This window comes from Rhinoraja longicauda, chromosome 7 (assembly GCF_053455715.1).
Source record: "Rhinoraja longicauda isolate Sanriku21f chromosome 7, sRhiLon1.1, whole genome shotgun sequence".
Lineage (NCBI taxonomy): Eukaryota > Metazoa > Chordata > Chondrichthyes > Rajiformes > Arhynchobatidae > Rhinoraja > Rhinoraja longicauda.
In genome coordinates this window covers 59,774,383-59,792,221 of record NC_135959.1, presented here as the reverse complement: position 1 = coordinate 59,792,221, position 17,839 = coordinate 59,774,383, and the positions used below count along the sequence as shown (strand labels likewise).

The 17,839-nt window shown below is 40.3% G+C and overlaps 1 protein-coding gene across 2 annotated transcripts in view; it reads left to right on the top strand.

Moving 5' to 3' along the window:
* nox4 (NADPH oxidase 4) overlaps window positions 1-17,839 on the top strand; it is a 119,532-nt gene that overhangs the window by 10,856 nt on the left and 90,837 nt on the right. The window contains exon 3 of one of the 2 annotated variants that reach the window (XM_078403134.1): window positions 9,235-9,341. In XM_078403134.1, the coding sequence (XP_078259260.1) occupies window positions 9,235-9,341 (107 nt within the window). Of the gene's footprint in view, window positions 1-9,230; window positions 9,342-17,839 lie in introns of both variants that reach the window. The other variant, XM_078403133.1, reaches the window with a different exon arrangement.

The window sequence follows — 17,839 nt, the reverse complement described above, 5'->3', positions numbered from 1 at the left end:
TCCATGCCGGATGACTATGACTAAATCTCTATGAACTTTGCAGTAACTACTTGTCTGTTTAACCAAGCTGTCACCTTATGTTTAGGTATGCTAAGCACTGTTAAACGATTAACCCTCACCAACTTTAGCCCTGCAAGTCCAAGGGAGTCAGACCTAAATGAATGTAGTGATAATAGATTTAGTTATTCACCATCAAATCTAACTGAACCACATATGGCACTACAAGGTCCTCTGCCAACAGTCAGATATATTTATAATTCCTGGATGATTGGAGATGTCAATGCTAATACCTGACATTTTTGATGTATTACAAACCGTCACCTTAAACCCCTCTCCCTTATTTCTTCCACTTGCACCTTCAACATCAAGCACCAGTACCTTATGAATATTGTCATTAAAATTGAAACATCGGAATAGTTTCCTCTCCTCTTAGTCCATCAAGCTAAACGTCCTGCCTGGTCATCCTTCTTTTGTTTCTAACCTATCTACACTTTTCACAAGGTTTCCTCAAGCTCACTTTACTAAGAATATTCATGTTCTGCTTCCTTGGGCTGTTCCATGAAGACCGTCTTCATTCTTAGCCTCTATTTACATAATATTATTAATGTTCCCTTTCTTCCAGGTACTGCCCTCTTTTATAATCTGTTGTCACAAACCCTCTCACGAAAAAGGATCCCTTGGCCTGCTAATTTTCAGTGAACCGCTGTCTGTTTAATATTTCTTTCACCTCTCGTCCTTTCAAGACTCGAGTCTCTCGTCTAATGGCCCACCACTAGCCACATTGTCCCATCTCTATCGCTTTCCGCAGAGACCGTTCCCTCCGCAACTCCTTGGTTAACATCCCTTCCCACCCAAACCACTCCCTCTCCAGGTACTTTTCCCTGTAACCACAGGGGATGCAACACCTGTCCCGATATCTCCTCCCTCAACTCCATCCAAGGACCCTGACAGACCTCTCAGGTGAGGCAGAAGTTCACATGCACCTTCTCCAATCTCAACTACTGTATCCGCTGTTCTATGTGTGGACTCCTACATATTAGTGCGACCTTGCACTGACTGGGCATTTGTTTCACTGACCACCTTAACTCAGTTCGCCTGGGCCCATGCGATCTCTTAGTTGATAAACCCTTCAACTCCCCCTCCCATTCCCATACTAACCTTTGTGTCCTGGACCTCCACCACTGTCAAGATTCAAGCCAAACACAAATTGGAGGAACAGCACCTCATATTTCGCTTGGGCAGCTTACAACCCAGCGGTATAAACATTGATTTCTCTAAGAAATCAAGTAACACTTGCTTTCCCTCTCTCTCCGACCCTCCCCCACTGAGTTCTCCTACTAGTTTCAATGTCCTCCTGATCAATTTTACTGTTTGTATGCCTTGTTGTCACCTTCTCCATAGCCAACAATGAACCGTTGTACCATTTCTTGATCTGTCTGCTTTGATTTGTCCTTTTCACACCTTACATGCTCTTTGTACCTTTCCTTATCTACCTTTCCTAACTCTCGTTTCCTTCTTCCCTAACATTCAGTCTGAAGAAGGGTCTCGACCTGAAACATCACTCATTCCTTCTCTCCAGAGATGCTGCCTGTCCTGCTGAGTTACCCAAGCATTTTGGGTCTATGTTTGCGATTCATTACTGGTTCAGCTGTGTGATATTTCTCAGGGGCTTCGAATCAAGTCAAGTCAAGTCAAATTTATTTGTCACATACACATACACGATGTGCAGTGAAATGAAAGTGGCAATGCCTGCGGGTTGTGCACAAAATGAATTACAGTTACAGCATATAAATAAAGTTAATAAGTTACTATTAGTGTCGACAAAAATGTAGTCTCTGGGGTTATAAAAGTTGACAGTCCTGATGGCCTGTGGGAAGAAGCTCCGTCTCATCCTCTCCGTTTTCACAGCGTGACAGCGGAGGCGTTTGCCTGATCGTAGCATCTGGAACAGTCCGTTACTGGGGTGGCAGGGGTCCCTCATGATCTTGCTTGCTCTGGATCTGCACCTCCTGATGTATAGGTCCTGCAGGGGGACGAGTGTAGTTCCCATGGTGCGTTCTGCCGAACGCACTACTCTCTGCAGGGCCATCCTGTCCTGGGCAGAGCTGTTCCCAAACCAGACTGTAATGTTGCCGGACAGGATGCTCTCTACAGCCCCAGAGTAGAAGCAATGAAGGATCCTCAGAGACACTCTGAATTTCCTCAGTTGTATATGTATACAATGGCTGCCAAGTTTAGCCTGTGGAAAACAGCAGTTAATTACTTAAGACTTAAAGAGAGCTATGCACCTCACTTCTTAAGGAAAAGTTACAACTTAATATTTAGAGACATATGCATACAATTAGAATATCATTGCATTGGAATGATACCTATTCATAGTTATTATCCAATGCTTTGATAGCAAAAAATTCTTGAACAGTGCCATAAGCTGGAAAATACCCATAATTTTGATAGGTATTGTAATTTCATTCTTTTACAAATTAAACTTATTTGACTAAAACCTTTAAGCCATAAAGGAAAGATTGTGACTTTATTCTGCATTGAGTCTGTGAAAAAACGTTCTCCAACAAGGATGACTTTGACCTAATTTACATCTTTAGTTTACACAGGTTTACCTGACTCTAATCCAGATTTGAATTTTGAACATCTTGTATTGGATTCCGTTTTCTGATCAGTTATGGTCATACATAAGCAGTGCAGATACTTAATCAAGTTTCTATCCCCAATAATTAAGGACATTTATCCTTTTTGAACAGAGCACTCAAAAAGAAGTGAGGGTGCAAGTTGCAAATAAAATGCACCTGGTTTCCTCATTCATTAGCTCATGAGAGATCCGTGCTACAATATTTGTAAGGAGATGCTACACATACTATTTTGACCTTTATGAACACATTGCAGTGTATGAGCATCTCACAGTGTATAATCACTCATTCATTTAACACGTAACAATGCCAACTTTGTCACAAATCTATTATAGTAAATCAGTACAGTCAAAAAGATTCTGGTTTCTGGGATAACCCAGTGAGTAGAAGTGATCTTGATGGCATCAGTCTTTTGCCTGCAAGCCAGCTCTTTCCATTCTTTGGCCCAGATTCTTTAGATTTCTGAAACACCTCATGTTTGCGTGATTTAATATATAAACTATGCTTTTCTAAATTATTTCAGTGTGTTCATGAGTCTAGCTGTTTGTAACTTAGACGGGAATACAACCCAATAACACATATCTCTTCCTTTACTTGCACAATTCCTGCGTGGAAAGAAACACCACAGTGCAGTCCATTGAGCTGAGAATGACCGAGGGAGGAAATGATGGTTAAGTGTAACAGACTGTTCAGTTAATTCAAGTTGACATTAGGTATCTGTCAGATCTAACTTTGAAAAGATCTGGCCTCATGCCCAAGTTTGTGAATCTGACTTCCACATATGGCAAAGTCACATTTCGGAACTGTATGCAGTAAATGGCAGGACCCTTAGGATTGTTGATGTACAGAGCAGTTTTGAGATGCAAGTCCATTGCTCCTTGAAATTGGCAACACAAGAGAGGTGATAAAGAGGGTGTATGGCAGTCCTACTTTATTGGTCAAGATGTTGAATATAAAAGTTGAGAAGTCATGTTGCAGCCTGTATGAAACTTTGGTTAGGCCACATTTGAAGTATTGTGTGCCGTTCTGAATGCTGCATTACAGGAAGGATGTGGAGGTTTTGGAGAGAGTATAGAAGGATGTTGTCTGGATTAGGGATATTAGTTTTAAGGAGAAGTTGGATAAACTTGGATTGTTTTCTTTGGAGTGTCAGAGGCTGCAGGGCATCCTGATAGAAGTGTATAACATTATGAGGGGAATAGGCAAGGTAGATAGTGTCTTTTTCCCAATGTGGACATGCCAAATACTAGAGGGCATATGGACTGCATGCAGGCTGATGTGTAGTTTAAATTGGCATCATGGTTGGCACAGACTTCATGGGCCAAAGGACCTGTTCTTGTGCTGTATTTTTCAATGTTCTCTGTTCCAAATAGTACTATCATCTGGATTTGGCACGACAGCTCATAGTAAAACAATTGTGTGATGATGCTGACCAATGTGCCAGTATCAACCTCCTTGCTAACTGAAGCTCCTCCTCTTAGGTAGCAATAACCTTGCTTTCCTGATAATAGTAAATCTAAAGCAAATTCTTCACTTGCTATTGTTCTTTGCCTTTTTGCAGGAACAAACAATTTTATCTTTCAGGGTTTTTTGACATGCCTTAGCAAGAATACTGGCTTTCTGGCAGCTGCAACATTCTGCCTGAAGCAACATATAATTCTGTGCCAAATGCTGACAAAATCAGAATTTAGGCTTGTCTCTGTCACCTGTAGCAACACCTTTATGTTTACCATAAGCACCTCTACTGTATAACTATGACCCATCGGAAGCAATTTTGGAGTCAGGTTGCCTTCATATCTGAAACTTTTATTTCTGCAGGTTTCTGTTGACTGTTTTAGGAATGATATGTGCATCTTCATCAACCATGTCCAAATCAAATGTCAGATTTGCAAATTGTTAACAGTTTACAACGATACTTCAGCATGTGTTCATTCTTCAGCATACATATACTATTGTCACAGATTGCTCACCCCTGCAGATTTCCAATATCGAAAAGTCATGAAAACGTTTCAAATGGTATAATAAACTTATATGCCCTCACTTTAGTTTTTAACAATGTCCAGTAGCTGGGATTGTAATGCTGATTCAGCTTTGTCAAAATATCTTTCCATATCTTTTGGAAAGAGATAATTTTCAATAACCTCGGGCAAGAAGATTGTCCCATTTTCCTATAACATTGCCTGACTTCAATGGGGGCTTGGGCCATCTCTACAATGATGTTTGCTGTGAAAAAACATCTCAGGCCTATTGGATTACCTCTACTCTTTAATTATCCAATTATTCTGCCTGGCAGAGCCATCTCTACTTTTCACTTCTGTTAGGCATAGATGTTTCCACCCTACATTAGTCCAATTATTTCCCTTGGCACAGTCAACTTGAAACACCAGACCAACCATTTGAACATCATTGATTTATTCACAAAATGCTGGAGTAACTCAGCAGGTCAGGCAGCATAATTTACTGACACCTCTGCCTTATTCACTCCTCGGTTCCATTGGTCTTGAAATATAACAAGATTTAGTTTTACTTTTAATAAACAATAATCCTATCCCCTCTATTCCTATTCTACTCATTGCCATTATTTTCAAGTGGCTACATATCATTTCTGAGTACACAATGGTTGCCAACTATTATTTGTTCAGAGTAGTATTTTATACTTGCATCCATTGGAGCACTTGATTGTAAGCAGAATTTTTTTCCAAGTTAATATTGTTAAAATCAAAGTCTTTGTCTTTTGTCTTCACCATAAACTCGTTTTCCATGAAACCATCCATTCCTTCCCCAGCAATTGTTTGATTAAAACAGACTGTTCTCAATCTCGGTGTGATATGTAACCACGGGATGATCTATGGACCATATATCCACATGTGCTGGCTCTTTCTGCCTCCATAATGTTTCCTGATTTTTTCCTTGCCTTAGCTCATGTTGTTGAAACTCTGGCCCATCTGGATTTGATGACTCCAACGTTCTCCTAGCAGTGGTTCCATGTCCTCATTATGATACGTGAGCTCATCCGCCCACCATCTTACGCTTGCTAGATTTCTTTATTTTGCAAATCATTGAGCTTTGATTTCAAATCCCTCCATGTAATCATCATACCTAATCTCGTTCATACATACAAACATCTGAGTTATTTGCACTTCTTAACATTATGACCACTTGAACATCCTGGAATGGGCTATGATAGATATCTCATTAGTTGCTAAAATTATAAGCCTTGCGATTCCCCTCCTTTATCTCTCTGATCTTCCACATCTAGAAAGCCAGTTTTTGACCATCGCTTGATTATCTACTCTCATAGCTCCATATATGATTTGATATCAGTTTTATTTTGAAAACACTCCTGCTGTGGTGCGTTGCCATGTTTCCTGATGTTTAAATCGGATTACCAATGTAAGGAATGTATCACCATGAAGCCAATTTACTTTGAATGCGAAAGCTGAACCTGGTGTTGTCTCATGGCAAAGGCCAGGCAGAGCAGTTGCCGTTCTGGTTGTGTATAGAGTGGAGAAACAGATCATTTTTGTTGCAGAGAAAGGAACTAAATGGGGGTATTAAGTTCTAACCCAAAAAAGGACGTGGTTCATGTTTAGATGAAAGATTCAAAGCTGGTTTATGATGATGGGGAGGGATTTTCATTGAGCTGAAATGATAGCTGCTGGGTTTTTGGGTTGAGCAGGGAGTAAAATCATAGTGGAATAAATCAAATTTTAAATGGTGGTATTATGCCAACTATGTTACATTTGTTCAATTGGACTTCTTTAGGATTGACGTTATGGAATAGAATTTTAGTACTAACTGTAACCACAAGAATATTAGGAAGTTGGCAAAAGAGTGAAAATGACCATGTCACTTCCATTCAACAAGAGTAAGCACTATTCCTTACTTTCTAGTTCCCCACAGCCTTTCTCTAATATCTACACGAATGTCATGAAACACTGTCCATTAGTTTGAGCATTGCTGTACATTCAAGAAACTCACCAATCTAGGATAGAGCATTAATCTAGGATTGATGCCCGACTGTCACCTTATGCATTCATTCACTTCAATGGTATAAGATGGTTGCAGATTTTACCATTTACAAGTTGATACTCCTGAAAGAACACTGTGTAAACTTCATGAGGGGCAGCGCAGTAGGTATAAGGGAAGACTGTCCCCTCTAAGTTACACAGTTGATTTTGAAAACTTTTGCCAATTCTTGTGACCTTTTGTGAAAATCAGTTAATGCATTGAGGGCAGTGGTTTAGGTTACAAAAACTGTCTCAAAAGTTAGTTAGGGGTGGCAATGAATGCTGGCATTGGTTAGTTTGGTCCATATTCTATAAGGAATAAAATCATGCCAAATGTCTGTCTGCCAGGATAGGAGGCATTGCAAGCAACGTAGATAACATTATTAAGTAATATTTAAATGGGCAAATTGGGGCCTTTTGATGATAAAGATGTAATGCATTTTTCTCAAATGAAAAATGAACATTTTGTAAGTGAAAAAACAGGGGTTTAAAACTTTTAATTTTTTAACCTGGAGAGACAAGAATACAAACTGCTGAAGCTCCAAATAACTATTATTAGACCGCATCTGGGTGTAAATAGTTCTGGATACCACATCTTAGATCGTGCATATTTATCAGAAAGATACCTGATTCTAAAGGTTAATATTTGAGGACAGTTTATGTTCCATGCATTTCAAAAGATTAAGGAGTGATTTTATTGATGTTTTTTGAGATGATAAGGAGAACTGATAATCTCGAAGAGTTGCATAATGTTGGATGAGGGCCACAGTCTAAAATCTAAAAACATGCCTTTAGGGATGAAATTTGAAAATTATTTTACATTCAGAGGATTGGAGAAAGTTAGAATTCTCCTTCATAAATGTCAACAAATGTTGTTTATTGTTCATCTGATAGTATTAAGGGACATGAAAAAAAAGATTTTGTGACATGACAACCAAGATCACATTGAGTATCATGAGACAGTAAAGGGCTAATCAAATTAGATCCTATAAGTGGGATGTCAAGGGATAAAGATTGAGACAATGGAATTGAGAAATTATGTATTGATTGGGAATGTTAGAATAGTGATGGCAATAGCTCTGGGACTTCAGAAGCATAAAGTGAGAGACAGATGCATTGGGACAACAAATAACTGTTTCCATCAAATGGAAAGAGAATTTATGGAAAGAGCCATCGTCCGGAATAATTCTCTTCTGTTGGTTTCATGAGGAGCAGGTCATGGGAAATTGATGGTTGTAAAGTTATTGAGGAGGAATTGAGGCGGCACGGTAGCGCAGCGGTAGAGTTGCTGCTTTACAGCGAATGCAGCGCCGGAGACTCAGGTTCGATCCTGACTACGGGTGCTGTACTGTAAGGAGTTTGTACGTTCTCCCCGTGACCTGCGTGGGTTTTCTCCGAGATCTTCGGTTTCCTCCCACACTCCAAAGACGTACAGGTATGTAGGTTAATTGACTGGGTAAATGTAAAAATTGTCCCTAGTGTGTGTAGGATAGTGTTAATAGTGTTAGTGTGCGGGGATCGCTGGGCGGCGCGGACTTGGTGGGCCAAAAAGGCCTGTTTCCGCGCTGTATCTGAAATATGAAAATATGAAGAAAAAAAAATGAAAATATGAATTCAACTATCAATATCTCTAAGAGCAAAGAAATTATCTATAATTGTTTTATTCAGTCATGTCTGGTTTTCAAAGTGACATTGTCTAACTGATTTATAATATGAAATATATAAGCAATGCCAATCACTTCTCTGCAGGTACTGTGCCTTTTTGATGCAGAGATGTTTACCACTTTTTAATCAGCATGATGTGATTCATTCAGCATTTTTAACATAGAATGATACTTTGTCCTCAGTTCTGTAGGGAGCCATCAGCAACACTGTTAGAATTTGCTGACATTCTCCAAAGATAAGTGGCAACAACTTCTGCATTTCCGTGCATGAAAACATAAAAGTAAACCTTGAAGTCACCTATTGTAATTTACCACTGCTGGATGACGGTATTCCAATGCTGAACTGCTCTTGGAGTTCAGGATGGGGGTGGAAGGTTGTGGAGAATCTCCACCAGTTGAGTTGGAGAATTCGCACCATGATTATGTGTTTGGTTGGAGATGATAAAGGGACTCCTGTGTAGGAAAATAACTGCAGATGCTGGTTCAAATTGAAGGTAGACACAAAATGCTGGAGTAACTCAGCGGGTCAGGAGAGAAGGAATGGGTGACGTTTCGGGTCGAGACCCTTCTTCAGACGCCTTCTCATTTATTTGAACGGAGGGAATGGCTGCAAGTGTCTGCAGAGGATATTTGCTAATCTAGATTTTTTAAATGCATTTTACAGAACTTTAAAGTGTTTGATTGATTAATGCAGGTTAGTAGTTTTATATGTCAAGGACTCAGAATATGCATATTTTACTTTGTGTTACTTGAACTTATTTAGGAAAAGAGAAACGGCAGGCAAGTTAAAATAGATAATGCTATTATACATTTACAACAAATGGGAATTCTAGGTGAACTTTTAAAGTTGCTTGTTCTACCAATGTATTTTGCCTTGTTCTTTTATTTTCCTGATCACTATCTTATTTGTTCAGCTAGGATTATGCATTAGTAGAGCTTCTGCTTCGGTCCTGAATCTGAACTGCAGTCTTGTCCTGTTGCCCATGTGTCGCACTTTACTGGCATTTCTGCGAGGGTCACAGAAGGTGAGTGAATCGGATTTTTTGTTCTTAGACTTACAAAGAATAGGAGTCATACTAACTGGGAGGGATCTAGGCAAAAAAAAAAACGTAAGAGTTTTTCAAACATTTTCCTGCACACCAACTGGCCTATACTAGCGGTACAAAGTAGAGCACACCTGGGGTAGTGCAGTGAGTAGTTCAAACATTTGTAGTGTCTGGGATCATTGTGTAATCTTGGGTTTGGGGAGCTGAACACACTCAGAAACTACACCTCAGCATGATTATTTATTCTAAGAGCCTCTACAGACTGGTTAGGTAAGCCTCTAAAGATAATTGCTACAGGTTTAAGAGCAGGTCAGTCACAAGACCCTGTACTTAACTAGTAGCATACTTAAAGCTATAGTCTTAATGCTGAAGCTGTAGCATACTTAAAGCATACTTATAGCTATAGTTAAAGCTAACAGCCAATGCAAAATACAACACAATAATTTAGGAAGGATAAATTGGCTTTGGAGGAAGTGCAGCATGTTATGTTATGAGGACGGATTACAGAAATTGGAGTTTTGTTCCCTCGAAGGTAAAAAGTTAAGGGCGGTTTGAATGAAGATTTCAAGATTTTGAGGAGAATTGATAGGGAAGATGGAGGGAAACCAGTTCTTCTGGTTGGGAAGTCTATGACCCGAGGGCATGGTTTCAGAGTTAACCAATTCTTTCACAGGTGGAATTAGGAAACCATTCTACACAAATTGGTGGAAATTTAGAAAGATCATTCAAGTGGCAATTGATACCACATTAATAGTTAATTATAAAACTAAGAATAATATTCTTTTATTAACCTAGGACATTGATGGACATCTGGGAAATATACATGAATATAACTTTGGTTCAGCCAAGATATCATTGATTAGCTAGGCAAGGTCCAGGGGCTGATTAGATCACTCTTTTATGTCCCCGTCCATATGATCTGATTAATTGGCTATTATGATGCAGAAAGTTGTAATATTTTTCATGTATTTATTCATTGTGGTCAGAATATTAAGTCTGCAACTACTGGAGTTTAGAAATCAATGCTGATATTAAATAATAGTGAGCATCGAATAATAATAATATAATATATTCCTTTCGAAGGTATTTATTCACAAAATGCTGGAGTAACTCAGCAGGTCAGGCAGCATCTCAGGAGAGAAGGAATGGGTGACGTTTTGGGTCGAGACCCTTCAGACCGATGTCAGGGGGGGTGGGACAAAGGAAGGATATAGGTGGAGACAGGAAGATAGAGGGAGAACTGGGAAGGGGGAGGGGAAGAGAGGGACAGAGGAACTATCTAAAGTTAGTCTAATTTTGTGAATAAATACCTTCAATTTGTACCAGCATCTGCAGTTATTTTCTAACACTAATATATTCCTTTATTTGTCCCACACCGGGGAAATTGAACATATTTGCATGAACTTAATTTTTTTTTAGTAATCTTTGATGAATAAATGTAGATAGCAGTATTTTAAATTTCAAATCTTTTCATTTCATTATTAAAACTGAGACAGAAATAAGATGCGGGTTATGTTTTATTTCAAATATTTCCATTAAATTGGGAATGAATGGGAAGTTGACAGGAAATAGTGGAAAATATGTTGTCCTTCCCCCACAAGGAGTATGGCAGGATTGAGCTCGGGGGCATCTCTTATGGTCTCTTGGTATCACAAAATGCTGGAGTAACTCAGCAGGTCAGGCAGCATCTCTGATGAGAAGGGATGGGTGACATTTCGGGTCGAGACCCTTCTTCAGACTGATGTCAGGGGAGGCGGAACAAAGAAAGTATATAGGTGGAGACAGGAAGACAGTGGGAGAACTGGGAAGGAGGAGGGGAAGAGAAGGACAGAGGAACTATCTAAAGTTAGAGCAGTCAATGTTCATACCGCTGAGCTGTAAGCTGTCCAAGCAAAATATGAGGTGCTGTTCCTCCAATTTGCGGTGGGCCTCACTATGACACTGGAGGAGGCCCATGACAGAAAGGTCAGAAATTGCAGCGAAGATATTGAGCGAAACGATCGCCGAACCTGCGTTTGGTCTCATTGATGTAGAGAAATTGACATCTGGAACAACGGATACAATAGATGAGGTTGGAGGAGGTGCAGGTGAACCTCTGTCTCACCTGGAAAGACTGTTTGGGTCCTTGGATGGAGTCGAGGGGGGAGGTAAAGGGATAGGTGTTATCATATCATATCATATCATATCATATATATACAGCCGGAAACAGGCCTTTTCGGCCCACCAAGTCCGTGCCGCCCAGCGATCCCCGTACATTAACACTATCCTACACCCACTAGGGACAATTTTTACATTTACCCAGCCAATTAACCTGCATACCTGTACGTCTTTGGAGTGTGGGAGGAAACCGAAGATCTCGGAGAAAACCCACGCAGGTCACGGGGAGAACGTACAAACTCCTTACAGTGCAGCATCCGTAGTCAGGATCGAACCTGAGTCTCCGGCGCTGCAGTCGCTGTAAAGCAGCAACTCTACCGCTGCGCTACCGTGCCGCTCCTGCGGTTGCAGGGGAAAGTGCCTGGGGAGGAGGAGGTTTGGGTAGGAAGGGACATGTGGACCAGGGAGTTACGGAGGGAACGGTCTCTGCGGAAGGCAGAAAGGGGAGGAGATAGGAAGATGTGGCCAGTAGTGGAATCCCGTTGGACTCCTACTCTCCCACAGATGAAAGAAAATAAATTCTTCTTTGGGAATAACCTTTAGTTTGTTCCAGCTTGGCAAGTTTACCCACATTTAGGAAATTATATAACCTTTTCCCCACTGCATAGCAAATTGGGTGATTAAGGAGTATGAGTTAGGAATTCTGTCAGAACTTTGAGATCAAACCTGCTTTGTCTACATCACACAAGGGACATGCTATTGAACTATCCATGTGGTCACTTTAGCTATTTGATTTTGATCGTTGAATACATTGACCTCCTTTGTTCCTGGTTGCACTTCATATAAAATGTAATTTGGAGGCTAATATATCAGTTCTTCTTGAGGCCATCAACAGGAAGGGAATTTTTTTGGAATGAGTAATCATGCAATAATAGCGAAGAATTGCAGCTATTTAATAAAGGAGAGATAAATAGCAATCCAAATTAATGCAGACTGCTATGTTATCTTAGCAACTCATTTAAAAAAACTTTAGGATACACACTGTTAAAATGTTTTTTTCTTTATCTTGAATATATTTTTTAGCTTTTGTGGAGGATATGGGTCAGTTTATGGCAATTGCAGTTAAAGATAACAAGTGATTGAAGTTGGCTGACTGAAAGGTCTGTGTTGAGCCTGAAGATAAACCCTTGATAAATAAGAAATGCCAATTCTTTAGTCTAAAGGCAGCTGGTCTCGCTAGTAGTGGGGCCCATAGTCAAACCAGCAGCAGACACTAATATGCCAAACACTAGTCCATCTGCTCACTGCTTCTTTTCTCATTGAGTGTTAACCACTAATAATCCTTGTCATGATTTGAATTGTTCTAAAATAGAATTAAAAAAATACTAAGAGAGAATAAAATGGTGATGCATGTGAATGTTACATAAACCTGTCCTGTTCACTTCAAACTGTTGTCAGCAGGGATAGAGTAAAGATACATTCCAGGAGAATTATTTGAGGTATGCCAGACCAGGGGTTAGTGCTGCTTATGTTTCCCTCTTGGTTAGCTGCGACAAGAATAAATGGCTCAGTATCCTCAAACTTAAAGATTAGGCTGACTGGATTCTTAATTAATTTACCCTTGCACTGGGAGTGAGGGAAGGCTGCCAGCCAATTTTAAATAACTGCAGCTCAGTTAAAATATTAATGCATCATTTCTGGGTCTCCTGCTAATGTGTATGTGAGACTCATTTAAAGATCCACAATACAAAATTACTTTGCAAGATGACACAAAACTTGGAGATATTGTGAATTTTGAGGTGGGTTTATAATATTCAAAGCAATACAAACAAGCTGATGGGGGTAATGTGGTTAGCTGGCATCAGACATATAATGCTGAAAAATGTGAAACGTCACATGTTCAAGAATAAAGAGTGTTTAATTATCACATGTACCAACAACGGCACTCTGAAATTTTTACTTGCAGCATTACAGGCTTGTAAACCCACTACATGCAGATAATATATAATAAACAAAAATACAACAAATTAATAACCACAATACTCATGCAAAAAAAAAATCCCAAATCCTTAATGCAACCAAAGACAGTCCATAGAAGTTCATAGTTGAGTAGTTGGGTAGTGTTCAAGACCCTAACAGTTATTGGGAAGAAGTTTTCTTGAACCTGGTGGTTATGGTTTTCAGGATCTTGTAACTTCTTCCCAATAGTAGGAGTGAAATGAGAGTGTGGCCAAGGTGATGTGGGTCTTTGATGATATTGGCTGCTTTTTTGAGGCAGTGCCTCCTAATGATTCCTTCGATGGACTGGGCAATATCTACCATTCTCTGTAATCTCCTTTGTACCTGGGCGTTCATGTTTCCAAACCAGTCAAAATATGCTCTCCACCATCCATGTGTAGAAGTTCAAGAGAGAATTTGTCGGCATACTAAATCTCCTCAATCTTCTAAGGAAGTAGAGGCATAGTTGGCCTTTTTTTTACGATTGCATCAATATGCTAGGCCCAGGACAGATCTTCAGGGGTATTCACATCCACGAATGATGTTTCGGGTCGAGACCCTTCTGAAGAATGGGCTTCTGAAGAAGAGAGTTGACCTGAAACGTCACCCATTCCTTCTCACCGGAGACGCTGCCTGTCCTGCTGAGTTACTCCAGCATTTTGTGTCTATCTTCGGTGAAAACCAGCATCTGCAGTTCTTTCCTATATATTTAATCAACTCCTTGGTCTTGCTGATGTTGAGAGCAAGATTGTCTTTCTGACACTATGGAATCAGATTTCCTGTCTCCCCTCCTATATTCTGACTGATTACCTGTTATGTGTCTAACAATGGTGGTATCATCAGCAAATTCAAAGGCAGCATTGGAATTGTGTCTGCCTACACAGTCATGGGTATAGAGGTCATGGGTATAGAGTGAATAGAACATAGGATTGAGCACATAGCCCTGAGATGCTCTGATGCTGATGGTTATTGAGGAGGAAGTGCTGTTGCCAATTCATTCTGAGTGTGGCCTGCCAATGAGGATGTTGAGGATCTAGTTGCAGAGACTCAGTTACCCTAGTTTGAGAACAAGTTTGGATGGTTGAACACCGAGCTGAGGAACAACAGCCTGTTGTACATGTTCTTACTGTCCAAGTGGTCCAGTGCAGAGTGGGGAGCCAGCATCCCCTGTTATCTATTTTGCTGGTAGGCAAATTGTAGTGTGTTCAGGTTCTTGCAAAGTAGGAGTTGATATGTATAATAACCCACCTGGCAAAGCACTTCATCGCCATGGACGTTAGTGCCACCAGTCAGTAGACATTGAGGCATCTTACTATTCTTGGTCACCAGTATTATTGATGGCCTTTTAAAGCAGGTGGCGACCTTGGATCTTAGTAATCAGAGGTAAAAAATGGCCGCAAAAACTCCAGCAAGATGGTCCACACAGAATTAAGAATATGCCCAGGTACACCATCAGGGCCAGATGTTTTCCGGGGATTTACCTTCACAAAGAATCTTCTGGTGTTGGCTTTGATCACTGAGATTACAATGCCTTAAGGAGCTATGAAGGCCCAAGAAGGCACATTGGTGTCTTCCTTTTGAAATGAGCACAGGACATGTTGAGCTTACCCAGGAGCGATGCCTCATTGGTGCTTGAGTTGCCACTCAGTTTCGACTTACCTTTAAGTGATGGCGTGCAAACCCTGCACAGCTGGTGAACATTCATCTCATCCTCCAGTTTAGAGCGACTGTGTCCCTTTGTCTTTCCAATGGCCTAATTGAGATTGCACTTGGACTTCCTATATGAACATGCATTGCAAGACTTGAATGCCCAAGATCTGATCCTCAGTAGATTGCGGACCCCTCTGGTTCATCCAAGGCTCCTGGTTATGGAACACTAGGATGGTTTTGGTGGGGACACACTCCTTCACACATTTCCTTATGAAGTTGGTAACAACCGCAACATATTTGTTCAGGTTTGTTGTTGAGTCCTTGCACCGACTCCAGACAATTGCGGAGCCATTCCTTAGCATCTCATAACCAGCTTTGTGCAGTCCTCACCACTGAAGCTGCACCCTTCAATCACTGTCTATGTGCAAGAAGAAGGAAGAATAAGAAGTGTCAATATAAATCTGAGAGGACAATTCTTAAAGGGGTACAAGAACAGAGAGATATGGGGATATGTTACCCAGTTTCTAAAAAAAGTCAGATTGAGAAAGTGGTTGAAAACGTATTTGTTGATCTTGGGTTTTATTAATAGAGTACAAAAGCTCGGAAGTCGTAGAGTCATACTGCATGGGAATGGGCGCTTTGGCCCAACTTCTCTATGCCATCCAAGATGCCCATCTAAGCTGGTCCATTTCCTGCGTTTGGCCCAATTCCCTCAAAAGTCATGAGGAATGTCTATGTATCCAGTTCTGTGCATAATGCTTGAGCAAAGATATGAAGACTTTGAAGAACATATAGAAAAGACTTACTGAAAATGTTCCAGGAATGAGGGACGAGGAACAGATTGGAGAATCTGGGAGTTATTTCCCCTTGGAACTGATGTGGTTTGGAGCAAATCTGACAAAGATATTTTAAATTATGAAGGATAAAGAAAGGGTAGATTGAGAGAAAGTTTTTGTTTTGGTGGAGGTATAGGGAACAGGGTGTCCTAGAATAAAGCTGATTGGCCAAATAATTAGATGTTATTAGAGAAAAAATGTTTTGCACAACGAGGGGTAAAGAGTTTGGGATGCACTGTCATAGGTAGATAATAGACAATAGGTGCAGGAGGAGGCCATTTGGCCCTTCGAGCCAGCACCGCCATTCAATGTGATCATGGCTGATCTTTCTCAATCAGTACCCCGTTCCTGCCTTCTCCCCATTCCCCCTGACTCCGCTATCCTTAAGAGCACTATCTAGCTCTCTCTTGAATGCATTCAGAGAATTGGCCTCCACTGCCTTCTGGGGTAGAGTGAAGGCAGGTTCAATTGTAACCTTTAAAAGTGAGTTGGATATATATCTGAAAGGAACATATTTCTCAAAGTTATGGGGAGAGTGCAGGGCAGCATGATTACCGGATTGCTCTTATTTCGAGCCTGCACAAACTTTCTGGGCCACCTTTGTTGTAACTATTCTGTGATGTCTACAGAATCTGACCCCAGAAGTAACAATTGGGGTGTGGTTCCCCAACTTATGATTTTAATAACTAAAGCTGTTTGATGGCCTCTTCAGATCAGGAAAGATGGGCACAATGTCACCTACATCCTGATACCTAACCAATCAGTCCTCTTAATTCTAGTACAACATTATTCCTCACACATGCTCACTTTGCAGGTACGCTCATCTTCCTGTGTATTTCCTCACATTCCCAGTGGTGTAATACAAGCTTCATTGGAAAATATTCTTAACCCTTCCACCATCTGCAGAGGCGGTGGCCCTGGAGATGTATGGCACGATGAAATACATGGGCACGTGAGATGGGGAGAAGGAGGACTCACTGATTACAAAATTCTTTCTCGTTCACTGACATTGCATACAGCACTTGATCATCGGGCATTTGAGGCAGAAGCAAGGTGGTAATGGAATATTCTGTGGGAAAACGTGAGGCTATTCATTTGGTAGGAAGAATAGAACAGCAGAATATTTTTAATGGTAAATAATCAGCCACGCTCCCTTCTATCATTTAGCAATCCGCCCTCACTGATTCTTTCAAAACCCTTACCCATACTATCTTTTGTATGCGGCACTTGAATCAACCATAATATTGCTGCATTAGCAACAACCAGGTTGACATGGCTCAGGGGAGGTGCAATGCTGAAATGCCAATGTGGGGAATTTTCATCTTCAAAGAGTTGAAGCCGAAAATACCGCAAAAACTTTTTCTACAAATTGATTAAAAATATCAAAATAATTCCAAAAGCATTTCAGAATCTTCCAAGGAGGCATTTGTGAAACTGCAATAATTAGTGTCAGGTTTACTTGCCAAATTTTCAGTCCCCAAGCAATTTTGTTGTGGTCGCGACATGCTTTCACTGAAAAGATCTAGGATGCTCTGGATGCTGAACTAACTTCCAAAATTCCTGTTAATATTGTTCCATATAAGTTATTAACAGATTTAAATTAACATTCCAGCCCTCCCCAGGGTTATTCAAATGCGTGGGTTAAATTCTGAAGTTGGTAGGCTTATGCTATTAATTCTTGAATATTTATTCTTTGTTTTTTCTGAAACCTACTTTTCATTGGTTTAAATTTCTCCCCACCAAGTGAAGCTCAAAGAATAAGCTAGATAGTGGAATGCCTAAGTATCACATACTGTTTTAAAATTAAAGTATCTTAATTTTCTGATTTAGTGGGGTATATATTGTCTATATCTTAATTCCATCTTCTCCTATTATCAAACTGAATTTCCTGCTGAG